This window comes from Saccopteryx bilineata, chromosome 1 (assembly GCF_036850765.1).
Source record: "Saccopteryx bilineata isolate mSacBil1 chromosome 1, mSacBil1_pri_phased_curated, whole genome shotgun sequence".
In the NCBI taxonomy this organism is placed as follows: Eukaryota; Metazoa; Chordata; class Mammalia; order Chiroptera; family Emballonuridae; genus Saccopteryx; species Saccopteryx bilineata.
In genome coordinates, this window is record NC_089490.1 from 407,980,846 (window position 1) to 408,007,490 (window position 26,645).

The following is a 26,645-nucleotide window of genomic DNA, read 5'->3' on the forward strand; positions in this document are numbered from 1 at the left end:
CTCAGCTGGCCGCGCCGCTGAGGGGGTGGAGCGTGCGGGCGCGTGGCTGTGTGGCCCCGGCCTTTGCGACCCGCCGTTTCTCCAGCGGAGACGATGGTAGTACGTTCCCAGTAGGGTCTTGCGAGGACTATGTGAAAATGTAATGACGGATCACAGTGAGCGCTCACAGAGCCACCGCCACCCCGAATGAAGAAAAAGGGGGGAGTGCGGGATGAGAAGAACGCGGGCTCCCGCTTTGTCTCCGGGGCGGAGCTCTTTGGACTCGGGAACCGCTCCAACCTGGCGTCTGCGGCCCGGCACGCGCGGGGCGGGGCGAGCGCGCGGGGCGGGGCGGGGCTAGTGCGCGGGGCGGGGCGAGCGCGCGGCCGCGACGACGCAGGGCGCCGGCGGCAAACATGGCGCTGTGGGCTCGGCGTGCCGTTCGCGCTCTAAGGCTCTGGGGCCCGGGCGGTGAGCGGGCCTGGGCCCGTCGGCCTCGGTTCGTCTGACTAGCGGGCGCGGGAGGGGGTAGCAGGGCGGAGCGGGCCGCCTCGGGGCTACCGTACTGGTCGTTGGTCTGAGTGGAAGCGCAGGGCACCCGAGCCGCGCGAGGCCGCTGTCGGGCTCCCCCGCGCGGTGGGCGGGGCGGCGGGAGAACCTGCGCTGCGTGAGCGGTTCCCAGCCCGGCTCCTTTTTCTCGCGGGGCCCTGGGCGCGGCGCGCGGCGCTCACGTGTCCGTTGTTGACACCGCCACTCCTTAGGAGTCTCGTGTGTTCCTGGCTTTTCGCTTCGCAGTGCGATCGGGCTTCTGTTTCAGAACACGAGCTGTCTCGGTCTTCTAGACTGAGCGGTGGGGTTCCATCCGACCGATGTGTCCGATACACTTAACCCTTGTCCTTCTGAAACAGTTTCTAATCTTGAGCTCTTACAGGCAATGCCGTGGTGAATTAGCTTGTTTGCAGCTCACTTTTTGGATAAATTCTTAGTAGTGGAACCTCTGGGTCTAAAACTGGATGCATTTCATGGCCCCCTGTGAAGGTTGTGCAGGTAATATCTCCGCCAGCATGTATTCATAGCCTTCTTTTTACCCAGTAATTGCATATTTTGGAATCATTTTCTGGAAACTGAAGCCACATATGAAACAAATCTTAAAGCCCATGCTGGTTAGGAAACTAAGTTCAATGCCCAATATTGGACGAATGTTAAGTGAGTGTTGGTATAGTCACTTGATGCTGTCTAACACAGTTCCTAAAAATATTAGTGAAATGGTTGATGAAGTGATACAGAGGAGATTTTTATTCAGCGTAGAAGAGTTTAAGAAGCCTTTAAACTCTTAATCCAGGCGTCCCCAAACTCCGGCGCCCTGAGGCCATTTATCCCGCCCCTCTGCACTTCCGGAAGGGGCACCTCTTTCATTGGTGGTCAGTGAGAGGAGCACTATGTGGCGGCCCTCCAACGGTCGAGGGACAGTGAACTGGCTCCCTGTAATCTGTGCCAGACAATGTTGTAGGTGCTGAGGATACAGCAGGAGCTAGGTGGACACATGCTTCCACGCAGCCTGTCCCAACAGCGGAATCTGCGGTTGTGAGGGTGGGGCATGCTTGAATAGTGAAGGGAGCGACCGGGGGCTGCTTAAGAGGCTGGGTCTCTCAAGCCGATCCTTGTAACACTCTGCCCAGGACAGGAGGCACAGGGGCCTGTGAGGAGCTGTCGGTTTGCACAGTCGTTCTGCCCTTTAGGTTTAGATTTTGGGCTCTTGTATGAAATCATCTTTGTTTCCCTTTTCCTGGGAGCACCCATGCTTGCTCCCCTACACCCAGTAAATCTTACCACCTGTAGACTCTTAAGTTCACACCTTAAGTACATTCTAGACATTTGGTAAAATCCTGTCCACGTGATTTTCAGTGAGAAACATTTATGCAGATGAGAAAGGGACACAGGGTTCAACAAGCACTCAGCAGTGTCAACAACAGTCATTTCTACAATGTGTGGTTAGTTTTTTCAGCACCACCAAGCAGTTCAATTTTCTCCACACTGACTAGGAATCCCATAAATTTGACTTAGTTCTGACACTGTCAATCTGGAGATAGCACCAGACCCCATAGTTAAAGGCTCAGTCCCACGATACTGCCCCCACTTCAGATGTCAGTGCAGGCTGTCACCTCTGCTTCTGACCGACTGGCTATAAATCAGAGGTTCCCATGACATGACCCCCCTTCCCAGTTTTGATTAATTTGCTAGAGTGGCTCACAGGACTCAGAAACCAGTTTACTTACTAAACTCGGGTTTATTACAGAGGGTTTATTGCTAGACTCGGGTTTATTACAGAGGGCACTAAAGGACACGACTAGACAAGTGAAGACTTCGTTCTCGTCGTCCACGTGGCCCCCTGTATTTCCTTTCCAGATTTTCATTGTAGCTGATACTGTATCAGGGGACTCCTGACCACCAGGTGTTGTGAGGCCTGTTCCAAGATTCATCTAGACCAGGGGTCGGGAACCTTTTTGGCTGAGAGAGCCATGAACGCCACACATTTTAAGATGTAATTCCATGAGAGCCATACAACGACCCGTGTACATTGCGCATTATCCAATAAAAATGTGGTGTTGTCCCGGAGGACAGCTGTGATTGGCTCCAGCCACCCGCAACCATGAACATGAGCGGTAGGAAATGAATGGATTGTAACACATGAGAATGTTTAATATTTTTAACGTTTTGTTTTTTTTTATTAAAGATTTGCCAGCCAGATGCAGCCATCAAAAGAGCCACATCTGACTCGAGAGCCATAGGTCCCCGACCCCTGATCTAGACCCTGCAGATGTGCAGGAATGCATGGGGGCAATTCACCCCTTCCCCTCTTTGTGAGTCCTGGCTCATCTAACTGGCTACTTGACCTAACAGAAGGGTCCCAACAAAGGAGTTTCAGTCCCAGTGTCTGGGCCCTAGTGCCAGGCACATGGATGCTTGATGGTTTTCCAATCTGGAAGCTCTCTGAGTCCCCCACTTTTTGTTTTTTTAGGGAGGTTCCAACCCTCTAATTATGGTTGGTTCTCCTGGCAGCTAAGTCCCCACTCTTAAGGGGACTTCCAAAAGTCCCTCATTACACAGTCAGTATGATTGAAATGGGCTTGTTATGAATAAGAAGACACTCCTTTATGGGTCTGATTCAATGTCAGGAACTGAGGATAAAAGACCAAATATTTCAATTAAGGGTGCTCCCAGTGTTCTTTTCACTTAGGGTAGCCCACATGTTTGGTGAGCTGTGAGCCCATCATGGGTGAGGACCAAAATTTGTGTTTCTTATAAATCACAGTGTCACAACTTCCCTCTTTCCTTCTGTACTTATAACAGCTTGCGTCTAGGAGGAGCTCAGTGCCTGCTGGGTTTTCAGTGGCATGGTTGGATCCAGGGTACTGACATTCCTTCCTGACCATCTGACCACTTCTCGTTCGAAAAGCTCCTCGGAGATGTTTTCGACTTTTCTCAGAGAGCTGCATGTGTTCATGCGACAGAGCTGTGTTCAGAGCTGAGGGGTCTGCAGGAGCACCGGAGGAGGGAGCCTTGTTGGCGGGCAGGTTGACAGCTGCGGCAGACCCTTTGTAAACAAGACTGTAAGAATCGTCTCTCTCTGCCCTGCTTGGCTTTGGCAGCTGAGGCTTGGGATATTTGAGTGACTTGATGAGACAGGCAGCAAGCTCGGGTTCTGACTGCTTTTGGTGTCCTCAGCCCTGCACATAGGCAGCCCTTGTCATGGTCCTTTTTCTCATTATACATCTTTCAGAGGTCTGTTCTTTGGATAACCCAGATGACACTTTGTGTGATGAGAGGTGACAGCATAGAGGAACGCATGTGGACTGAATGGCAAGCAAGTCCCTGAACTGCACTGTTGCTGACCCTAGAGTGGAGTGAGGGGCAGCCCTGTAGGGTTTCTGCATGAAGGAAAGGGGTGACTCTGAAGGGAGCAGGGAGCCAGTACTGTCACCTTTCAGAGGAGGGCAGGTGACCTCCCACTGGGGTCAGCAGTGGCTTCATGAGGACCTGGCATTTGATCTGGGCCTCGTCTCTGGGAGATTTGTGGAGATGGAGAGGAAACTGGGTGTAGGCACATAACAACCAGGGAGCTCTTGGGCTGAAAGGTGGAGTATGTGAGAGGGTTGTCCCTGAAGTGGGACAGGCAGTGGTAAGATGTTAGGGTCCTATGGGAGCAGAGAGCTGCCAACAGACCCCAGCAGCCATGTGTAAGACATTTGAGTGCTGATTCAGTAAGGAGCAAAAGAAACAAAAGAGACAGTAAGCAGGAGAGGGAGTTAGGGTCCTAGAAGATAAGCTCTAAATTTTACTCACAAGTGTCTAAAGATTTGCATTTAGGGGGCTTCCGCCTTCCTCTCTCCCTCCCTCCCTTTTTTTTGAGAGGAGGAGAAATGAGACAGACTCCTGCATGCACCTTAACCAGCATCCACCCAACAACCCCTGTTTGGAGCCAATGTTTGAATTGATGGAGCTATTTTTAGCACCTAAGGCTGATGTACTTGGACCCACAGAGCTACACTCAGTGCCTGGGCTGACCCTTGAACCAATTGAGCCACTGGCTGTGGGAGGGCAAGAGGGAGAGGAGGGGGAGGGAAGCAGATAGTCGCTTCTCTTGTGTGCCCTGACCAGGGATTCGAACCCGGGACGTCCACATGCCAGGCTGACGCTCTCTCCACTGAGCCGACTGGCCAGGGCTCTTATTTCTTTTATGTATCACAAGTGAGTTAAAGAGCCCTGGCTGAATAGCTTAGTTAGTTAGAGCATCGTCCCAAAGCAGAGAGGTTGCCAGTTTGATCCCCAGTCAGGACAGGTAAAAAAAAAGAAATACTCTGTTTCCTGTTTTGTTTAGTGTTTTGTTTTATTTTTCACAGCAAGAAGTATAGTTTCTTCAGTGTAGTTATTCATTGCTTGCTTGTTACTACTTCTCCTATGTGCCTTGACCAGGTAATCTCCGGGTTTCAAACTAGTGACTTTGGCTCCAGTTCAACGCTCTGTCCCCTGTGCCACCACAAGCCAGGCAGTTTCCTGTATTTATGTCTGCGTTCACTTAGACTCATCATCTGGGAGGGTTGTTTGTTCAATTTGTTGCCTCCTTATTCCCGTCAGGGTGGAGGGCGCTCTATCCTGAAGTCATACATGTCCAGCCTCTGGGGTTTGAGAAAGGTTCCCTGAGCAGTGGGCGGGCAGTCCTGAACTCTGGGTGAGTGACCAGCGTGATACCAGGAGATAGAGCTGTGCAGCTTGGTTAGATGCAAGTGAGGGCCGAAGAGCAGGTCATCAGCTCAGGGGGCCCTTCCCAGCCCTTGAGTGGAGCGCAGCCTCTGGCTTTCAGCGTTCGTTACTGGTACTGCTCTGTTTCTTCCCGTTGCTGTCCCGGGGCTCCCTGAGAGCTGGGGCTTGTTTCACTGTGTGTCCTGCTCCTTGGTCCTGTGGAAGACCGTCTCATACTCCTAAACGGGGAGCTTCTGTGAGTCTTGGTTCCTTGCTCCTGGAGGGGACCAAGCAGACTTCCAGAGCTCTGCGGGGAGTGCCCACTCCCTGCCTCACCGTGGCTCTGACGTGAGCAGCCTCTAGACTGGCTGTGGATGTTGAAGTTGGCAGCAGTCTGAACCCCTGGCTGTTACGGTGTGGACATTTCTTTCTGGAATGGTCTCTAGAATCTACTTTTCAATTGTCTACTTGACAATACTCGGTGTAACGTTTGAGATGTTTAATTCTCTTTCAATGTCACGACATATTTGTCACATCCAGGTGTGTTAGTGTGGAAGGCTCTGTGAAGCGTGCCTGCAGCCCACAAGGGGCGCTCCTGACTCTGGGCTGAGCCCCTGGTGTGTAGCTGACCCTGTCAGCACTGGACAGTGATAACTGGGGCGGGAAACACTGAGCCCCTGGTGTGTAGCTGACCCTGTCAACACTGGACAGTGATAACTGGGGCGGGGAACTCTGCTTTCCACATTTGCACAGTTCCATTCACACAAACTTTTTTGCCCCCAAGTAAGTCTTGATTTTGGAGTTGAGCCCAATATTCATTCGTGATGGGGAACAGGAGGGCCTTGCGTGGTCATCTCAGCAGTAGTGTCAGGGAAGGGCGGATGTCTCACAGCCCCCGCGTGGGTGTGCTTGGTGGCAGTTCCCTGGTCACCCTCCCTTTTCTGTCAGTGTTGCAGGTGGAAAGACACCCATATCGCTTCCTGCTGCTGCCTCAAGTGTCTTTGGAAATGGAGGTGACAGTCAGAAGGAGAAGCTCTCCCTTCAGGACATCGCTGAGCTGATTCGAGCCAGGGCCTGCCAGAGGGTGGTGGTCATGGTGGGGGCTGGCATCAGCACTCCCAGCGGCATCCCAGACTTCAGGTGCCCGCCGAACCCACGTGGTCCCCTCTGGCCCTGCTGCTCCCCTGCCTGCTCTCTGATGGTTGTGGCTTCTCTCTGCAGGTCTCCAGGGACTGGCTTCTACAGCAGCCTCCAGCACTGTGATGTCCCGTACCCGGAGGCCATTTTTGAACTCACGTACTTCTTTCACAACCCCAAACCCTTTTTCACATGGGCCAGGGACATGTTTCCTGGGAGCTACAGGCCCAACGTCATTCACTACTTCCTCCGACTGCTGCACGACAAGGGGCTGCTGCTGCGGCTCTACACACAGAACATAGACGGGCTGGAGCGAGGTGAGGCCGGCCCCAGGGCCCCCGCCGCGGGACCCCTCAGCTGCCTTAGAGGTAGATAGTCAGGGTGCTGAGTCTGTGCTTGGGCCATCCTTGCTCCTCACCCAGACGCCCACTGGGAGGTCACTGATGGGACCTCGTGGTTGGACCTGTTTACCAGTGTGCCTGCAGGTCTGAGGTTTGGATAGAGCTGAAGTTGACATCAGAAGCTTCTAGTTTTGCTCATCTGATATGATGACTTCTTTTTAAAAACGTTGCTGTGGGATGTTTCGAGCATGTGAGCGTAAAGAGAAGAGCGGATGAACCTCATGCCCAGTCATCCCTTACACCCTCCTCACGTTTTTCTCTCTCGTTTCTGGATTATTTTGAAACAGATTTCTCATGTTATAAATTTAATGTATGAACTCATGATGGCTATCTCTAGAAGACAAAGACTTTTAAAATGTAACTACAATATCACATAAATCACCAATAATTCCTTACTATCGTCAGACTCAGTATATGACGGATGATTTCTTGGCTGTGTCTGCGTAGCAGCCATAGCAGTGGCTCCGAGGCGGTGCAGAGCCCGGCTGTGCATTTTAGAGGGTCATGCGCTGGGGCCTTTTCCTCCCTGAGGCGACACTACCGGTGCTGACCGGCAACTAACCCTAACCGTCACTCAGCCAGGCTGCATGTCTGTGGTTTGATAAAAGGAGTCACCTCCACTCCAGGAAAAGGTTCCTTGCTAGAAGAGTTGTCCAGCTGTGGACACCCCGTGGGGACGGTGTCTGCCCCCGGAGGTGTGCGGGGCAGGCCCGTGGGGACGGTGTCTGCCCCCGGAGGTGTGCGGGGCAGGCCCGTGGGGACGGTGTCTGCCCCCGGAGGTGTGCGGGGCAGGCCCGTGGGGACGGTGTCTGCCCCCGGAGGTGTGCGGGGCAGGCCCGTGGGGACGGTGTCTGCCCCCGGAGGTGTGCGGGGCAGGCCCGTGGGGACGGTGTCTGCCCCCGGAGGTGTGCGGGGCAGGCCCGTGGGGACGGTGTCTGCCCCCGGAGGTGTGCGGGGCAGGCCCGTGGGGACGGTGTCTGCCCCCGGAGGTGTGCGGGGCAGGCCCGTGGGGACGGTGTCTGCCCCCGGAGGTGTGCGGGGCAGGCCCGTGGGGACGGTGTCTGCCCCCGGAGGTGTGCGGGGCAGGCCCGTGGGGACGGTGTCTGCCCCCGGAGGTGTGCGGGGCAGGCCCGTGGGGACGGTGTCTGCCCCCGGAGGTGTGCGGGGCAGGCCCGTGGGGACGGTGTCTGCCCCCGGAGGTGTGCGGGGCAGGCCCGTGGGGACGGTGTCTGCCCCCGGAGGTGTGCGGGGCAGGCCCGTGGGGACGGTGTCTGCCCCCGGAGGTGTGCGGGGCAGGCCCGTGGGGACGGTGTCTGCCCCCGGAGGTGTGCGGGGCAGGCCCGTGGGGACGGTGTCTGCCCCCGGAGGTGTGCGGGGCAGGCCCGTGGGGACGGTGTCTGCCCCCGGAGGTGTGCGGGGCAGGCCCGTGGGGACGGTGTCTGCCCCCGGAGGTGTGCGGGGCAGTTCCGTGGGGACGGTGTCTGCCCCCGGAGGTGTGCGGGGCAGTTCCGTGGGGACGGTGTCTGCCCCCGGAGGTGTGCGGGGCAGTTCCGTGGGGACGGTGTCTGCCCCCGGAGGTGTGCGGGGCAGGCCCGTGGGGACGGTGTCTGCCCCCGGAGGTGTGCGGGGCAGTTCCGTGGGGACGGTGTCTGCCCCCGGAGGTGTGCGGGGCAGTTCCGTGGGGACGGTGTCTGCTCCCGGAGGTGTGCGGGGCAGGCCTGGGGGGCGGCGGGCCCCTGGCCGTGGCTCCAGGCTGTGCAGTCAGGACAAATACTGCCATGGCGGGGGGCCGCCTGCAGCTGGGACACATCTGCTCACCCACAGCTTTTTAGGAGCCAGCAGTGGTGAGATGTGTCGTCATGTTACTGCATGTCTGTTTTCCCACAAGTTTTGGAAATTTATTGTATTTCTGTTACTTTCTCACCTTTATTTGGTGTCTGTAGAGTAGAAACTGTTTGCCTAGGTGTTAGAGTAAGTTTTACCTGAACATACATCACCTGTGTGTGCTGTGTCTCCAGGCCGTGTTCATGTGACGGCTCCATGGGGAGCCCTCTCCTCTGCTCTGCTCTCTGGTCAAGGGGCGTCCCTTTTGGTGACAGAGGGAAGGTTATCAGGCTTCAGTGAGGTTGCAACTCCTCCCAGGGGCTCCTAAGCCCAGAAGGTGTGCTCTGGGGCCAGTGTGCCCACCAGAGGCAGCTGCCCTCAGCTGTGGTTTCACTTTCAGCGTCGGGCATTCCTGACTCCAAGCTGGTTGAAGCTCATGGGTCCTTTGCCTCTGCCACGTGCACTGTCTGCCTCAGAAACTTCCCAGGGGAGGACTTCTGGGTGAGTTGTCATTCAGACGGTTCTCCCTTCTGCATTTTCGGGGGGTGGTGGGGGTGACCTAGAAAGTGGAATTTTATGAGCATTTTGTCATAAAGATGGAACAGTAATGGTGTGAAAATATTCTCCTTTATTTGAAAATTAGAAATGTAATACATGCTTGTAAAAAATTAAGGTGTACAGGAATATGTAGGAAAGGGGAATCTCCCGTCAACCACTTGTAACAGTTTGGTGTGTAATGTTGATGCCTTTAAAAAAAAGATTTGAGCCTGACCAGGTGGTGGCGCAGTGGATAGAGCGTCGGACTGGGATGCGGGGGACCCAGGTTCAAGACCCCGAGGTCGCCAGCTTGAGCGTGGGCTCATCTGGCTTGGGCAAAAAGCTCACCAGCTTGGACCCAGGGTCGCTGGCTCCAGCAAGGGGTTGCTCGGTCTGCTGAAGGCCCGCGGTCAAGGCACATGTGAGGGAGCAATCAATGAACAACTAAGAAGTCACAACGAAAAACTGATGATTGATGCTTCTCATCTCTCTCCGTTCCTATCTGTCTGTCCCTGTCTATCTCTGCCTTTGTAAAAAAAAAAAAAAAAAAGATTTGAGCCCTGGCCGGTTGGCTCTGTGGTAGAGCGTCAGTCTGGCGTGCAGCAGTCCCGGGTTCGATTCCCGGCCAGGGCACACAGGAGAAGCGCCCATCTGCTTCTCCACTCCTCCCCCTCTCCTTCCTCTCTGTCTCTCTCTTCCCCTCCCGCAGCTGAGGCTCCATTGGAGCAGAGTTGGCCCGGGCACTGAGGATGGCTCTGTGGCCTCTGCCTCAGGTGCCAGAATGGCTCTGGTTGCAACAGAGTGACGCCCGGGCAGAGATGGGCAGAGCATCGCCCCCTGGTGGGCATGCCGGTCGAGCGCATGTGGGAGTCTGTCTGACTGCCTCCCTGTTTCCAACTTCAGAAAAATACAAAAAAAAAAAAAAAAAAAAGTAAAAAGATTTGTGTGCCTGACCTGTGGTGGTGCAGAGGATATAGCGGCAACCTGGAATACTGAGGTCACTGGTTCAAAACCCCAGGCTTGCCTGGTCAAGGCACATATCAGAAGCAACTATGAGTTGATGCTCCCCCCGCCCCACCTTTCTCTCTATAATCAATAAATAAAGCCTTTAATAAATAAATAAGTAAAGTGAAGCAACTATGAGTTGATACTTCTCATTCCACTCTCCTTTCTCTATAAAATCAATAAATAAAATCTCTTTTTTTTGAGAGAGAGAGAGAGAGAGATGAGAGGGATCAACTTGTAGTTGGGTCACTTTAGTTGTTCATTGATTGCTTCTCATCTGTGCCATGATCTGGGGGCTCAAGTGGAGCCAGAGACCCCTTGCTCAAGCCAGCGACCGTAGTCATGTCTGTGATCTCAGACTCAAGCTGGCAACCCTGCACTCAAGCTGGAGGAGCCCACACTCAAGCCAGCAACCTCTGGGTTTCAAACCTGGTGCCTCAGAGTCCCAAGTCGACTCTTTCACTACTGTGTCACCACCAGTCAGGCAATAAATAAAATATTAAAAAAAAAAAAGACGTGTATAAAAACACACACGTGGCCCTGGTCGGTTGGCTCAGTGGTAGAGCGTCGGCCTGGCGTGCAGAAGTCCCAGGTTCAATTCCCGGCCAGGGCACACAGGAGAAGTGCCCATCTGCTTCTCCACCCCTCTCCTTCCTTTCTGTCTCTCTCTTCCCCTCCCACAGCCGATGCTCCATTGGAGCAAAGATGGCCCGGGCGCTGAGGATGGCTCCCTGGCCTCTGCCCCAGGCGGTAGAGTGGCTCTGGTCATGGCAGAGTGACCCCCCGGAGGGGCAGAGCATCGCCCCCTGGTGGGCGGAGCGTTGCCCCCTGGTGGGCATGCCGGGTGGATCCCGGTCGGGCGCATGCGGGAGTCTGTCTGACTGTCTCTCCCCGTTTCTAGCTTTGGAAAAATACACACACAAAAAAACAACAACAAAAAAACACACACACATACATACCTCCTCCCACACACAGTCACAGTGTTTTCAGTAGTGGGACCTCTGAGCTTAAAATTCTGCACCTTGCTTCGTTACTGAGCAGAAGTTCAGGGATGTTTTGTCAGTAAGTACAGTCTGCTCCCTGTTTTTGTGACTACAGAGATTACACCTGGCCTCTCACCTGTTGTGGGATATTTAGGAGGTTCACAGTAGAGATGCCCACGCTTGTGCTTCTGCAGGACGGGCGTCTGCCGGTGGAGTGGAACAGAGCTGAATGAGCATCTTAGAGATAAAAGTGAAACATCAACGTGACACAGACCCTGTGTTTTATGTTTTATTGGGTGAAACCCACACAACATAAAACAGTCATGTTAGAGTACAAGTCACTGGCACTCAGTGTGTTCACCCTGTGGTGCAGCCATCACCTCTTTTATTTTTTTAAGTGAGAGTAGGAGAGATACAGAGACAGATTCCCTCATGTTCCCCAGCCAGGATCCACCTGGCAACCCCCCTTTGGGGCTGATGCTCTGCCCGTCTTGGGCCATGCTCAGAACAAAGCTATTTCTTAGCACCTGAGGCAGAGGCTCCACGGAGCCATTTTCAGCATCCAAGGCCAACATGCTTGAATCAGTTAAGCCAGCGGTTCTCAACCTGTGGGTCGCGACCCCGGCGGGGTCGTCTAAAGCCATAGGAAAATACATAATGCATATCAGGTATTTACATTCCAAATCATAACTGTAGCAAAATTACAGTTATGAAGTAGCCACCGAAATTATTTTTTGTTTTGGGGTCACCGCAACATGAGGAACTGTATTGCGGGGTCACGGTAAGCCATGGCTTCAACAGAAGAAAGAGAGAGAGGAGAAGGTGGAGGGGCAGAGGTGGAGAAGCAGATGGTCGCTTCTCCTTTGTGTCCTGACCGGGGATTGAACCTGAAATTTCCACATGATGGGTCGTCGCTCTACTACTGAGCCAACTGGCCAGGGCCTATTTTTTAATTTTTAAAAATTAATTTTAGAAAAAAAAAATTTTAGAGCCCTGACTGGTTGGCTCAGTGGGTACAGTGTCAGCCCTGCATGCAGATGTCCCAGGTTCGATACCCGGTCAGGGCACAAAGGAGAAGCGACCCTCTGCTTTTCTCTCCATCCCTCTTCCCCTTCTCTCCCTCTTCTCTCTCACAGCCAGTAGCTCAGCTGATTCGAGTATCGACCTCAGATGGGGTTGCTGGGTCGATCCCAGTTGGGTGTGTGTGGGAATCTGTGTATCTCCTCTCCTCTCACTTAAAAAAATAAAAAATTTTAAAAATTACTTTGAGAGAGAGAGGAAGGGAGAGAGAGAGAGAGATGTTTGTTCCACTTATGTATACATTCTTTGGTTGATTCTTGTGTGTGCCCTGACGGGGGGTCAAACCCGCAAAACTTAGATTGTTGGGCGGATGCTCTCACCAGCTGAGCTCCCCAGCCGGGCATCACCTCTTTCTAATTGAAAACATCCTTCACCCCAAAAGGGAACCCGGATCCACACATCAGTGAGCCCCGTTCCTGCCCTCCCACCCCTGGCAGCCCCCGATCCTTCACTGTCCCCTCAGCTCCCTTTCCCAGAGCGTCACAGAGTTGGAGTCCCTCAAAATGTTGGGTGCTCTTTGAAACAATGTATATACTGTCGTGGTGAAGCTGGTATGTACATGGGGGTTAATTGTACTACTTGGCTGCTGTGAGGGCTTGCGATTTTAAGTTGTTTTGTCTCTTTTTACGTGTTGGGATATCTTAGACCCGTTTTCTGCGTCTCCCCAGGCCGCTGTGAGGGGGGGCAGCATCCCCCGCTGCGCAGTCTGCACGGGCGTGGTGAAGCCCGACATCGTGTTCTTTGGGGAGGCGCTGCCCCAGAGGTTCTGGCTGCATGTGGTGGATTTCCCCACCGCAGACCTACTGCTCATCCTGGGGACCTCCTTGCAGGTTTGTCCACAGGCTCAGGGTTGCAGGAAGCGTGTGCGTGTGTGTGCGTGTGCGTGTGTAGGGGAAGGGTGCACTGTGGGGGTGTGTGCGTGTGTGCGCATGCGTGTGCGTGTGTGGGGGGAGGGGTGCACTGTGGGGGGGAGAAGGATGCACTGTAGGGGGTGTGTGGGGGGGAGAACGGTGCACTGTGGGGGGGTGTGTGTGGGGGGGAGAAGGGTGCACTGTGGGGGGTGCGTGTGGGGGGGAGAAGGGTGCACTGTGGGGGGTGCGTGTGTGGGGGGTAGAAGGGTGCACTGTGGGGGTGTGTGGGGGAGGGGTGCACTGTGGGGGGTGCGTGTGGGGGGGAGAAGGGTGCACTGTGGGAGGGTGCGTGTGTGGGGGGTAGAAGGGTGCACTGTGGGGGGGAGAACGGTGCACTGTGGGGGTGTGTGTGTGGGGGGGAGAAGGGTGCACTGTGGGGGGGAGAAGGGTGCACTGTGGGAGGGTGTGTGGGGGGTAGAAGGGTGCACTGTGGGGGGTGCATGTGGGGGGGAGAAGGGTGCACTGTGGGAGGGTGTGTGGGGGTAGAAGGGTGCACTGTGGGAGGGTGCGTGTGTGGGGGGAGAAGGATGCACTGTAGGGGGTGTGGGGGGGAGAAGGGTGCACTGTAGGGGGTGTGGGGGGGGAGAACGGTGCACTGTGGGGGTGTGTGTGGGGGGGAGGGGTGCACTGTGGGGGGTGCGTGTGGGGGGGAGAAGGGTGCACTGTGGGGGATGCCTCTGTGTGTGGGGGGGAGGGGTGCACTGTGGGGGGTGCATGTGTGTGTGGGGGAGAAGGGTGCACTGTGGGGGTGTGGGGGGTGCGTGGGGGTATGGGGGGGAGGAGGGTGCACTGTGGGGGCGTGGGGGGGAGAAGGGTGCACTGTGGGGGGCATGGGGGCAGCGGGCAGAAGCTGGCTTCCTGAGTCACAGACCAGTTTTGTGCTAGCAGCAGTGACAGACTTGAAGAGCTTGATGAGGGATGTAGTGTCAGGATCAGAGACTGCTGGGAGTAGGACTAAGGCAAGCAGGTGTCTAGGAGGCTGGTCCTGGGAAAAGCAGAGCGCTGGGCGTGGTCAGACCCTGCGGCCAGTGAGACGCTGAGGACAGGGACTGCTGGCTCGGACTTCAGAGGTGCAGAGCGCTTGCTGTGAGGAGGAATCTGAAGGGAGGACATCCTGCACGTGTGTGTGCGGTGCCAGGGAGACTGCCTGCTGGGCATGTCCGAGAAGTGTTCCCCATCTGGATTGGAAGAAGGCCATTTGTAAAGGGTGTGAGGAGGGCAAGAAATGCGACCAAGGCATAGGCTGTACCTGGTTGGATGTAGGCACCAGGGTTGAAGGGCCAGAAGGACAAGAAGGACCTGTGGTCAGGGCCTGGCCAGCCCTAGAGGCCAGGGCGGTGTGTGGACTCAGCATATTTGTCTGGTGTGTGCTTTGGACACACGGTGAGTGTCCGGGCCAGCTGTGCTGTGGGAAGCATGACATCTGGCACAGAAAGTCTAGACGGGGCTGGGATGGTCAGGAGCTGGGACTGGTCAGGAGCTGGGACTGGTCAGGGGCTGGGACTGGTCAGGAGCTGGGACTGGTCAGGAGCTGGGACTGGTCAGGAGCTGGGATGGCCAGGAGGCTGGGACTGGTCAGGAGCTGGGACTGGTCAGGAGCTGGGATGGTCAGGAGCTGGGATGGTCAGGGGCTGGAGGAGGTGCGAGTGTGAGGGGAGAGCTCTGGAGGAGACACTGCAGCAGAGACGGACAGCAGCAGTGATGATGGTCTGACTCCTGTCCTCTGAGGGCTGTATCCTGAACAGATCATGGGGACAGGCGTGGAGCAGGTGGTAACCCAGGGGTGATGCAGCTGGGTGTTTGTGCAGGTGGGACAGTGTGACGCCCATTGGAGAAGCAGATGGGCGCCCCTCCTGTGTGCCCTGACTGGGCATTAAACCTGGGATATCCACATGCCGGAGTGACACTCTACCTATGAGCCAACCAGCCAGGGCCCACACTGACGCTTGAATGAGCGTACTACTGAGAGCTGGGTGCAAACACATGGCCCGAGACAGGCCTGTCTGAAGGTCTGCGTGGTGGTTGTGGAGAGGGGCCAGCACCCGGCCTGTGGGCACATTGGGAGCCCCCATCAGAGAGGATGAACTTCACTGATCATAGAGAAATGCCAGATCTCTCACATACACTCAGTGTGGGACCAGGTCCTTGCCGCAGGGAGTGGGGACAGATGACAAGATGTGTCACATGTCAGGGTGTGCTGGGAGATGTGGCCTGGAGGTGGGGAGGACAGGTGAGATTGTGTGTAATTGCTGGAGTTGAGCCTCAACGAGCCTGGGCAGGGAGACCCGCAGTAGCTGGAAGTGGGCAACAGAAAAACCGTTGTGGGTGAGGGAGCAGCAGAGGAGGGCCTGAGATGGGTGGTGGGTCTCCCTCTCCAGGGCTCAGCACCAGCCTGCTGAGGGGCCGGAGGCTGGACATTGCTCCTCACTCCCTCCCCAGGGCTCAGCACCAGCCTGCTGAGGGGCCGGAGGCTGGACATTGCTCCTCACTCCCTCCCCAGGGCTCAGCACCAGCCTGCTGAGGGGCCGGAGGCTGGACATTGCTCCTCACTCCCTCCCCAGGGCTCAGCACCAGCCTGCTGAGGGGCCGGAGGCTGGACATTGCTCCTCACTCCCTCCCCAGGGCTCAGCACCAGCCTGCTGAGGGGCTGGAGGCTGGACATTGCTCCTCACGTCCGGCAGCTTTCAGGTGGAACCTTTCGCCAGCCTGTCTGAGGCCGTGCGCAGCTCCGTGCCCCGACTGTTCATGAACCGGGAAGCAGTGGGGGCCTTGGCCTGGCATCCTCGCAGTAAGGACGTGGTGCAGCTGGGGGACCTGGTTGACAGCGTGGAAAGGCTGGTGGCACTGCTGGGCTGGACAGAAGAGCTGAAGGACCTTGTCCAGCGGGAGACCGGGAAGGTACCAGCTGCTGAGCCGGGTCACCCCTCTGGGGGCGGAGCTAAGACAGTAACAGTGATAGTAATGCTGGCTGTCAGTGCTGGACCAGGCTCGACCTGGAACTCTCTGGGCTCATGAATCAGGGCTGTTGGTTCCTATGACCTATGCTTAGGGAGGAGGACACCGGCCGAGGGCCTGCTGACAGGTGCAGAGCAGGGACACAAGTCCGGGACCCAGGCCGTGTGCAGCGTGCACGTCAGCCGTGCCTTTTGTTCCCGGAAATAAGGCGGCTTCCACAGCTCTGTGCTAAGGCCTGGTTCTGAGGTGACGGGCGGGAGCTGTGAGATGTGGAGTTCTCTGTGCCTGTGTGGGATGAGGCCCCATGGTGATGCTTCAGGAAGTGGTGTGGGAGCCGCTGACCTGTCTGCTGAGGGCAGAAATAGCATGCCAGAGCCTTGAAGCTCTAGACTTCAGCCCCACAGACACGCGAGGTTACAGAAAACGGTTTCCCACAAGACTCAGCATGTGTCACCTTGCTGTGAGGGGGACTCTCCAGGAGGTCGCATCGAGTGTCTGGAGTCCAGCTGCCTCAGAGGACAGCACTCTGCAGGCAGAACACTGCCTGCGGGATTTGCCAGGATGGGCCGATTGGCTCCTGTGGCCCTGAGGCTGATGTTTTGGGAACCCCCCCCACACGCTGTGACTGCTGTCAGTTCCTCTGGCAGCAGCCTCCTTTCCTACCACGTTGGTCCAGAGAATTCGAGGCTGACTAAGGGTGAGACTGGCACTCACATTGCCACGTCACACACCAGTGCCACTGGTACCTCAGGCCTTTCCTTCCAGCTTGGTTCTCGGGGCTCACATGTCGGCTGGTGCCGTTTCTCACATGGAAGGAAGTCAAGACCACCCAAGTCCAGGCTATTTTTTCATTGCTTTACAGAAACAGAGAATCAGCCCGACGCTCTGTGCTGGGAGCGGCAGGTGCCTCGCTCAGACCTCGTTTGCTCAGGAGCCTTATTCAGGCTTTGACTCCCCTCACAGCAAGATTAAGTCAAGTACCCCCCCCCCCATTTGAGAACTAGTCCTATAAGTTTAGACCTGTGGAATTTCCTAGTTTCATAATATAAATTTGGGTTATGATTTTAGGGGGTTAGATTTGCTATTCAAGAGTACAGGTTGGCACACCCTTTTATTTTTTTAAATTTTATTGATTTTAGAAGGGAGACAGGAACAGTGACCTGTTCCTGTATGTACCCTGACCGGGGATCACACTGTCCATCAGTATGCTTCGGTATGATGCTCTAACCACGCAGTCCTTCGGGCCAGACCGTTTGGGGTACAGCTTGACTGGCTGCTTAAATAAGGCCCTTTGTTTAGCCACCCAGTCTTGCCCAACCCTACTGGCGTCATCTTAATTTGTCTCAACAGCATTTTCAGAGACAGCGAAGCTTCGTTTTTAAGAAGTAGTTTGTGCCTAGGCTCTGAGATGTTTCCTGCCAAGGTGTTTTCAGGTAACCGGTTCACTGTCTCCTTTGTGTTCCAGCTCAGTGGACGGGACAGATAGTGTGACAGCCGTTCCCCAGACCAGGAGTGGTTACATGGAGCCACCACCCATTTCTGAACAGACCTCATGCCTGAAGAACAGCGTGGGGAGGTTTAGAAATTATGGCCGGCCTGACCTGTGGTGGCGCAGTGGATAAAGCATCAACCTGGAAATGCTGAGGTCGCTGGTTTGAAACCCTGGGCTTGCCTGGTCAAGGCACATATGAGAGTTGATGCTTCCAGCTCCTCCCCACCTTCTTCTCTCTCTCTCTTCTTCTCTGTCTCTTTCTCTCCCTTTCTCTCTCCTCTCTAAAATGAATTAAAAAAAAAAAAAAAAAAAGTCTACTGGAATATGTTTAAAAAAAAAAAAAAAGAAAGAAAGAAATTATGGCCAACCCAGAACATGGACCCGGAGCAGAGGGCGGCTGCGGCCAGCACACCCTCCCAGGCTGCACCCCCCCATCAGCACGGGCGTCCCAGGCTGCACCCCCCCATCAGCACAGGCGTCCCAGGCTGCACCCCCCCATCAGCACGGGCGCCGGCCAGCACACCCTCCCAGGCTGCACCCCCCCATCAGCACAGGTGTCCCAGGCTGCACCCCCAATCAGCACGGGTGTCGGCCGGCACACCCTCCCAGGCTGCACCCCCCAATCAGCACAGGCGTCCCAGGCTGCACCCCCCCATCAGCACGGGCGTTGGCCGGCACACCCTCCCAGGCTGCATCCCCCAATCAGCACGGGCGTTCCAGGCTGTACCCCCCCATCAGCACAGGTGTTGGCCGGCACACCCTCCCAGGCTGCACCCCCCAATCAGCACAGGCTGTAGCCGGCACACCCTCCCAGGCTGCACCCCCCAATCAGCACGGGCGCCGGCAGGCACACCCTCCCAGGCTGCATCCCCCCATGAGCACGGGCGTCCCAGGCTGCACCCCCCCATCAGCACAGGTGCTGGCCGGCACACCCTCCCAGGCTGCACCCCCCAATCAGCACAGGCTGTAGCCGGCACACCCTCCCAGGCTGCACCCCCCCATCAGCACGGGCGCCGGCAGGCACACCCTCCCAGGCTGCATCCCCCCATGAGCACGGGCGTCCCAGGCTGCACCCCCCCATCAGCACAGGCGCCGGCAGGCACACCCTCCCAGGCTGCACCCCCCCATCAGCACAGGCATCGCCAGCCTGCCTTCTAGTGCTTTTAACCCTTCACTCTACTGTAGCTCTTAATGCCACACTCTTTCTTCTGACCTTGGCCCTGGGACCTCCAACCACATCCACTCTTCCTGTGTCTGGCGTCCTCTGAAGGGCAGGCTCTGCATCTGCCCGGAGGCCCTGCCTCAGGCTGAGCACGCCATTGCCTCCGAAGTGCAGTCCTGGGTCCCAGGAAGGGCACTGGGCTGTGTGGGCTCGTCCGTCTCCTCAGCAGGCTTGTTTTTAATTAGAGGAAGTTCCTCCACTTCTGGCATGAAATAAATTTTACTATAGAAATGGGCATCCCATTTTTGTTCCCTCAAAGGGAATGCAACCAGACAGTGAATGTGGGGAGGGGACCTTGGGTGTCCACAGACACGTTTGTCACCAATTCCCCCCTCACTGAAGGTCATCTCGTCCTCTTAACCTGACGCCTTCCTTTCACATCAGCCTCCCTGAAACCATCCGTTCCAGACCCTGCCCCATGCTCCCCACCAGGCCTCTACTAACGCCTGGAAGGCACGACCCGTGCACACCTCGGCTGGCCCTGGTCTGCTGGGCTCCGACCTGTGCTCAGGCCACACCGCTGCTGGGACCTGCTACTTCTGCTGGAGTTGCCCCTGGTGTTCCCTCCCTCCTAGCACCATGCTTGCCCAGTGCCCTGGGCAGGAAACCACCAGGGCAAGTTTACCAGACAGACTGTTCAGAGGGGGTCTGGTGGCCTCACTGCTCAACAAGAAAAGACAGGAGTGTTGATCTGGGAAAAATGTTCAGTTGGCCATTGGGCAAAATTAGTTCCTCTTTCTACTTGACGCACCTTTACTGGATGTTTGACACATATTCACACACACGCTGTTGCCTGAAACTATTCCAGGACGATGTTTCTGTGATGTTTTGTGGAATACAACAGAAACACGAAGTCTCGCGAGTGGGGTTTTCCTTATGTATTTATGATCTATGCCAGTGGGAGAGACTGAGATTCAACTGTCACAACCGGTGAGAAGTTGGGTGCTGTGGACAGCAGGTGGCTGAGTTAGGGCCAAGAATACAGAGACCAGCAGCCCTGTGCTCACTGGGGACGGAGATGGCAGCACATCCCTTGCAAGTGTTTCTGACGTTAATGTGAAGTTCTAGTAGGTTCTTTCCCTCATTCAGATGCAGTCAGCGTGTCAGCCACTGACCCGCCCGCACTCTGCACCCGCCAGCTTTGCCCTCCGGCGGCAGCTTCCGCACACTCCTGGCTAATGACAGAAACCACTCCATCTGAGGAAGCGAAGGCAAGTTTCCAGAGGGACTGCAGCACAGGACCCTCAGTCCCAGAGGAAAGAAACTGGACCAGAGGCAAGTGAGGAACAAGACTTGGGGAGTGAAGAGAAAGGAGCCCCGAGGACATCTCTGGAAGCAGCACCGGTTCCGACGGGAGCGGGTGGCCACCCTCAGTCGGGGTCCGAGTCGGGGTCCGAGGACAGCTGGCCCTCCATGCTCTCGCACACAGCGTCCTGCAGGGAGGTGAGCTGGCCCCGGGGACTCACCCCCAGGGGCTGGATGACTCTGTGCCTGCGGGAAACGGGTGGCAGGTGGGCCCTTTTCCCGGGTCAGCCACGCCTGAACCCTAACAAAGGAGTGGCAGGTGGGCCCTTTTCCCGGGTCAGCCACGCCCGAACCCTAACAAAGGAGTGGCAGGTGGGCCCTTTTCCCGGGTCAGCCACACCCAAACCCTAACAAAGGAGTGGCAGGTGGGCCCTTTTCCCCGGGTCAGCCACGCCTGAACCCTAACAAAGGAGTGGCAGGTGGGTCCTTTCCCCGGGTCAGCCACGCCCGAACCCTAACAAAGGAGTGGCAGGTGGGTCCTTTCCCCGGGTCAGCCACGCCCGAACCCTAACAAAGGAGTGAGTGGCAGGTGGGTCCTCTTCCCATGTCAGCCACGCCCGAACCCTAACAAAGGAGTGGCAGGTGGGTCCTTTCCCCGGGTCAGCCACGCCTGAACCCTAACTGCAGCCCAGTGGCTCTGACACCTGAGGCAGTCTCTTCGTTCTTCTAGGCCTTAGTTTCCATCACATGTAGAAAGGGTGTAATGCTGATCTCAACCCTAACTCTTGGCTGGGTGGGGGGTTTCCTCCAGGGAAGGTGGCTCCAAACCTTAGTAACAGACTTCTAGGACCCCAAACCCTCCTCTGACCTCCTGGGTTTTGTAAGACAGGACATGGGCCTCCTGCTAGACCATGTACCTGGAGAGTGTGTCAAACATGTTCACCAGCTTCATGGCCTCGTGTTCCTTCTGCTCCTCCGTCATGCCCTCCATGGGGTTGGGCGGCTTTTCCTCCACCCTCCCAGTCACTGGGTTTATGCTGCTTCCCAGGGAAGGGACGTGGGGAATGCATTAGTCTCAGGACAGGAGGGGGCTGTGTGGAGGGGGGAGGTGAGCTAACTGTGCAAAGAGATCTCCCTCCTGGAGCAGCAGTTAGTCAGCTCCTGCTATCTGGGCCACCTGTTCCCCCGGAGTGCCCACCCCCCTTTACCCTCTGTTCTCAACAAAACATCCTGACATCGGGACCCGTGTCACTTAGGAGCAGTGCTGGGCTCTGAGAGGTCCCGCCCACCCCAGGGGCCCAGGGGGGTGTGGGAGCCCAGTGGTGTGGGCACATGCCTGGCCTTGGCTTCCCGGTACTCTTCTGTGTCTGTGTCCTCCTCGTCCGAGTACTGGCCCTCGGGCCGGCCCCCGGCCATGAGGCCCCGGGCAGCCAGGAGGCCAGCAGCGTTCCCGTAGCCTGTGTACTTGATGAAACGGGGCACTGGGGGGAGAGCAGGGGTCAGTGCACACTCACAGCTGGGGAGGAGCACACACTCACGGCTGGGGAGGAGCACACTCACGGCTGGGGAGGAGCGCACACTCACGGCTGGGGAGGAGCGCACGCTCACGGCTGGGGAGGAGCACACGGCTGGGGAGGAGCACACGCTCACGGCTGGGGAGGAGCACACACGGCTGGGGAGGAGCGCACGCTCACGGCTGGGGAGGAGCAGGTGCACACGGCTGGGGAGGAGCACACACTCACGGCTGGGGAGGAGCACACGCACGCTCACGGCTGGGGAGGAGCACACGGCTGGGGAGGAGCACACGCTCACGGCTGGGGAGGAGCACACACGGCTGGGGAGGAGCGCACGCTCACGGCTGGGGAGGAGCACACGCTCACGGCTGCGGAGGAGCACACGCTCACGGCTGGGGAGGAGCACACGCTCACGGCTGGGGAGGAGCAGGTGCACAGGGCTGGGGAGGAGCACGTGCTCACGGCTGGGGAGGAGCACACACTCACGGCTGGGGGGGAGTGCACGCTCACGGCTGGGGAGGAGCAGGTGCACACGGCTGGGGAGGAGCACACACTCACGGCTGGGGAGGAGCACACGCACGCTCACGGCTGGGGAGGAGCGCACGCTCACGGCTGGGGAGGAGCAGGTGCACAGCGGCCTCCACACTCACCGCTCTCGGAGCACAGGACGAAGAGGAACTCCGCTGCCACCCTCTTCACGTCGGTGTCCAGGTGCGTCATGAGGCGGACAAGCTTATTCCGCAACAGCTCCCCCACCTCAGGCCGGGTCTTCACATCCCTCAGCGGGGGCAGCACCTGGGGTGGCAGCTGTCCGTCAGCCTGGGCCGAAAGCGGCTGGAGTGACCAGGGCTCGCCCTAGCTCCTCTGCTGTACCTGGGCCTTCAGGAACTTCCTGGCCGGGCGGTGCATGCGGGCACACTCGGTCAGCACGCTGAGCACGGGGGCCACGCTCTCCTTGAGTCTGTGGGTCTGTGAGGAGCGTGTCAGTGAGGCGGCGCTCCCACTCGAGGCCAGGGGCCACACACCGCATGCTGCTGGCAGGAGGCACTCACAAAGGGGCCCCGCTTGAGGGGCCAAGAGCGGATGTCTGCTCTGAGCCGGACCGGGATGCGACCTCACTGCAGAGGCCTTTGCATGCTCTGTGACTCGGCTGCTCTCAACTTTCTCCTCCACAGAACAGGCTGTGGGGGAAGCGGCATTTAAAGCTGTTAGCACAGCACTGGCATGCAAACTCCCCTCGGAAATCAGTGGCCTAAAAACAGGAACAAAATCTCTACCCTGTGGATTTTGTGGGCACAGAGACCAGGAAGCTCCTGTCTCTCCCCACACACCCCCTCCTTGCCTCCCTGGACTCCAACATCAGCAGTGGTAGTGACAGGAACAGATGACCACTAGTAGTGTACCCGATGCCAGGCATGCGTGACCCAGCTCACTGTGTGTGGGGTGGGTGACACGGATTCCCAGGGGATCCACTGGGCCTCAGTCTGGCTAGGTCTGAGCTTCTAGCCGGACCACAATGTCTGCAAGCTCCCAGAGAGGCCAGTTAAACCGCCAGTCAGTTTCTTCTGGTGGATATAGGCATCAGAGGCTCTGGCTTGAAGTCTCTGTGGGTCATGGGACAGCTTATGCTGGTCACCAAGGAATGCCTATCCACAGTGACCCTAAGAGTCAAGGGTCACAAGCAGGGACTGGGGTGCCTCTCAGGACCACTTAGAGGGATATACAAATAGACCCTAAAACCAAGTACTTTGCTAGACTGCAAACTTCATTCCCCAAGTGAAACCTTCAGATATGTGTGTGTGTGGGGGTGTCCACATGCTTCTCAGGATGGGTCTGGTTTCCTGGCTGGCTGGAGGAATCCTAGGATCACACTACTGAGCTGACCGCTACTTACTACTGGGGAAATTTGCCAAAGCAGTGACCACAACTGCTTGGGAAAGCGGGAAGCCCAAACAGTAGGCCCCCCCGCCTACCTGGTGCAGGCGTTTCTCCAGAAAGCTGAGGAGGACAGTCATCACATCCATGTTCACGCCCAGGAACTCCAGGGAGCCCTTGTGCCGCTCCAGGGTGAGGAGCACGTCCAGACAGTTCAGGGGCAGGTTTCCTAGGAGGTTCACCGTGTGGCTAGGGACAGATCGGGAGAGGAGCGTGGTGACTCCAGTTCCCTCGTGCACCACAACCCTTGGTGCACCCTGCTGGTGTGCATGTGACATGAGCCAGTGTCCGGGAACCGGAGGAGCAGCTCTAGGGGCCAGAGCTGCCTGGGGGGTAGGGGGAAAACCAATCACAAGGTTGCACTCAGTGGGTAGGTCCCTAAGCAAGGCACTCTGCAGATGCCCCACCTGCTATCCTGTCTGGGCTGAAGAGTCATAGGCAAACTGGTTTTCTCTGGAAAACCAGAATCTGCCTAAATACAGGTCACTGAGAACAGGGCTGAGGAACCACATTGCCCTGTTGATAACACACTGTCCACTGCCACTATCCAAGGCCCAGTGGCATATTCCTGTCCCCCACTCACGGCTCTTGTCCTAGGAGGTACTGTAAGTGTCCAGGCTGTCTGGACCCACAGTGAAGTCTGGCTCCGCCCAGACAGATGAAGACTCTAGGGTGGAGCTGCTGCACCGTCTGGACATGAGCACACTTCCCTCCACACAGCAGGGCGACCCTCACCCGTGGAACTCCTCTGTGCGGTCTCCAGCAGCAGCAACCATCAAACAATGTCGTAGGAGGACCCCCAGGCGCCGGTAAAGGGCAGCATCTTCCTGACCAAGCAGAAAGGGGTTCCTGTGACAGAGAGCCACCCCTGTCCCCACTGCTGCCAGCTGAGGTAGCACTGTCTGCCTCCCTCTAGGACCATGTGAACTGACTATGCATGTCACCCCCATTGGTGACATCACACTGTGTTCTGGCTCCACACTCAACTTTGTGGTGGGAAGTCCTTATAGCCTCTTACCACCCAGCCCTCTCACTTCCTCAGAAAGCTTCCTCGTGGCCCTTGCCCAGAATGGTCTTCTCCTCGCCTCCTTCCAGGAAGCTGAGAGCTCCTTCCGCCCGCCCTGTCTGACACCAGACAATCGACAAGACCCATCAGCCCGGTAAGTGCAGGAAATGACCAGACTATTAAGCACCAGCCATGGGTTCAGATCAGCCCTCACCTCATCCACCTCCCTTTTGACGGAGTCGAAAGTGATGTTGAAGAGCACCTTAAGGATCTCCATGGCCCGCTCTGTCTCCTGGGGAGGAAGGAGTTCTGGGGGGGTCTGTCCCGAGGTTACTCCCAGTGTCAGCTGCAGCGCATCCGTCAGCAGGAGCACGCCCTGCAGCTCCTGGAACAGCTGCCGGCGCACATCAGTGCGCAGTGCCGTGAGCAAGAACAGGAGGCGCAAGTCGAAGAACCGGACGTCGTGTGGGCAGCGGCTCTCCTGGTGCAGCCCCACTCGCTCAGCGAGCCTCACGACCAGACGCGCCTCTGCTGCCAGCACTTGGGCACAGGGGCTGCTGAGCACGAGATTGCACAGGCACTTGAGGGATTCGAGTACAACGTCCATGTCCAGGAGCTCAGGGACTGATCCCTCAGTGATGGAGATGCCAGCATAGACAGCAAGGGCCTGCAGGCTCTGGCGGCTGGTGAAGGGGTCCAGGCAGCTGCGGTCCCTGGACAGGATGCGGATGCTCTGCAGCCAGGTGACGCGGCGGGAGAGTGGCAAGCCCTGCTCCAGGACGGACACCAGCAGCTCCGCCAATCTCTGTGGGGAGAGAAGCGGGGCTCCACCAGGCCCCTCTGACAGCAGCCACCCGTCCCTGACCCTTGGTCTCTGGGGCAGCACCCACCTTCCTGTCTTCCTGTTGGGCAGCATCGAACGTGAAGCTCTGGGAGTTCTGTGAAGAGGTTCAGAGACTGAGCGAACACAGGCCGCAGGCACCGCTTTGAACAGATGGAGCCTCACCCCACACACCTGCCCCCAGGTGCGCACCCCGACCGACCTCTCCTCGACAACTCGTCGCACCCTCGATGCCCCGTCCCGCTCCCTCCCACAGTCCCACTCCCACACCACCGTTGGCCACGCGCGTGCCCCACCCTGCCATCTCCGCCTTGCACGTCCCACGTCTAGTCTAGCTCACCTCCCGGTTGTACGCGCACAGGGCCTCCATGATCACGTCCTCCTCTCCCGTCTCCACGGCATCCGCAACCGCTCGGGGCTCCATGGCGCCCCCGGCACCTGGAGCCTGGAAGGCGGGAGGGGCCTCGTTCCGTGGTTCCGGGACCTAGTCCACACGCCCCGCCCCGGTCCCGCGCGCCGGGAGAGGCAGGGCCGGGCGTGCGCGCGGGGGAGGCAGAGCCGGCGTGCGCGGCGCCGCGAGGCGGGGCGGGGGCTTGGCTGCGCGCGCCTTAAGGTGGCGAACCTGAAAGCACTACCCCCGATGAACCCGGGGTTCAAGATCAGCCTCGGTGATCGTCCTACCTCGGGGCCTGAGTCGCCCTTGAACTGAACCCCCTTCACCGCTTATTTGGGCGGGTCTAACTTCTTGCAAGAAACTGGGGCGGGGAGGGGGAATTTAGCTATTCCGGCTCGGCTTCATGGTGGGCCACAAAGGGATCTGAGCAAGTGGTCCTTTTGCTGAGCCCGGACGGTAAGAAGTGAGCCAGGAAAGGGTGTGGAGGAAGGTCACTGCAGACAGAAGGAGCAGCCAGTGGGAATGACCTAGACAGGGGGCTGTGGGGAGAGACCAGGGCGGAGGCAGAGCCTGGCCTCGTGCAGGGACTTTCTAGCTGTGTGACCCAGACACTGGCCTGCAACTCCGTTCACCCTTCTGAACACCGAGACGGTAACAGTTCCCATTTCTGAACGACACAGAGCAAACGCTTCACCACGGTGGCGGGTCACGTATGCAACAAGCATTTGCTGGGCAGCTACGTGGTGCCGGGCACTCAATCGGTGCCCAGGTGCAAGGCGAGGCACCCCACTCCCGCTCGGAGCGCTTGCCTCGCGCTGGCTCCCGCGGCACCGATCTCCGCTGTCCCGGGGCGGTCAGCGGGGCCTCCCGCCTCTGCCGCCTGGAGGCCAGACGAGCCCGCGTCCGCCAGCCCCGTAGCCGGCCCCGAAAACAGCAACCGCCG

At 57.4% G+C, this 26,645-nt stretch overlaps 2 protein-coding genes across 3 annotated transcripts; one reads left to right on the plus strand and one right to left on the minus strand.

The window, feature by feature from the left end:
* Positions 1 to 356: 356 nt before the first annotated feature.
* LOC136319132 (NAD-dependent protein deacetylase sirtuin-3, mitochondrial-like) lies at positions 357 to 17,868 on the plus strand. 2 transcript variants are annotated; one of them, XM_066252513.1, is made up of 7 exons: positions 357 to 478; positions 6,169 to 6,360; positions 6,442 to 6,674; positions 8,983 to 9,083; positions 12,856 to 13,017; positions 15,787 to 15,996; positions 17,519 to 17,868. In XM_066252513.1, exons 1-7 carry the CDS (start codon positions 396 to 398, stop codon positions 17,537 to 17,539), a joined length of 1,002 nt encoding a protein of 333 aa, XP_066108610.1. In that variant the 5' UTR covers positions 357 to 395; the 3' UTR covers positions 17,540 to 17,868. The 2 variants fall into 2 exon arrangements, with proteins under 2 accessions (XP_066108610.1, XP_066108612.1); XM_066252515.1 differs by lacking the exon at positions 6,169 to 6,360 and having other exon boundaries at positions 365 to 478.
* Positions 17,869 to 19,630: 1,762 nt separating this feature from the next.
* LOC136319133 (synembryn-A-like) lies at positions 19,631 to 26,627 on the minus strand. Its single transcript, XM_066252516.1, has 11 exons — positions 26,512 to 26,627; positions 25,649 to 25,753; positions 25,358 to 25,405; positions 24,682 to 25,272; positions 24,197 to 24,288; positions 23,500 to 23,650; positions 22,400 to 22,495; positions 22,177 to 22,321; positions 21,349 to 21,493; positions 20,930 to 21,049; positions 19,631 to 20,258 (listed from the first exon to the last, which is right to left on the minus strand). The coding sequence occupies exons 2-11, from the start codon at positions 25,730 to 25,732 to the stop codon at positions 20,138 to 20,140; spliced, it is 1,593 nt and encodes a 530-aa protein (XP_066108613.1). The 5' UTR covers positions 25,733 to 25,753; positions 26,512 to 26,627; the 3' UTR covers positions 19,631 to 20,137.
* Between the last annotated feature and the right edge of the window lie 18 nt (positions 26,628 to 26,645).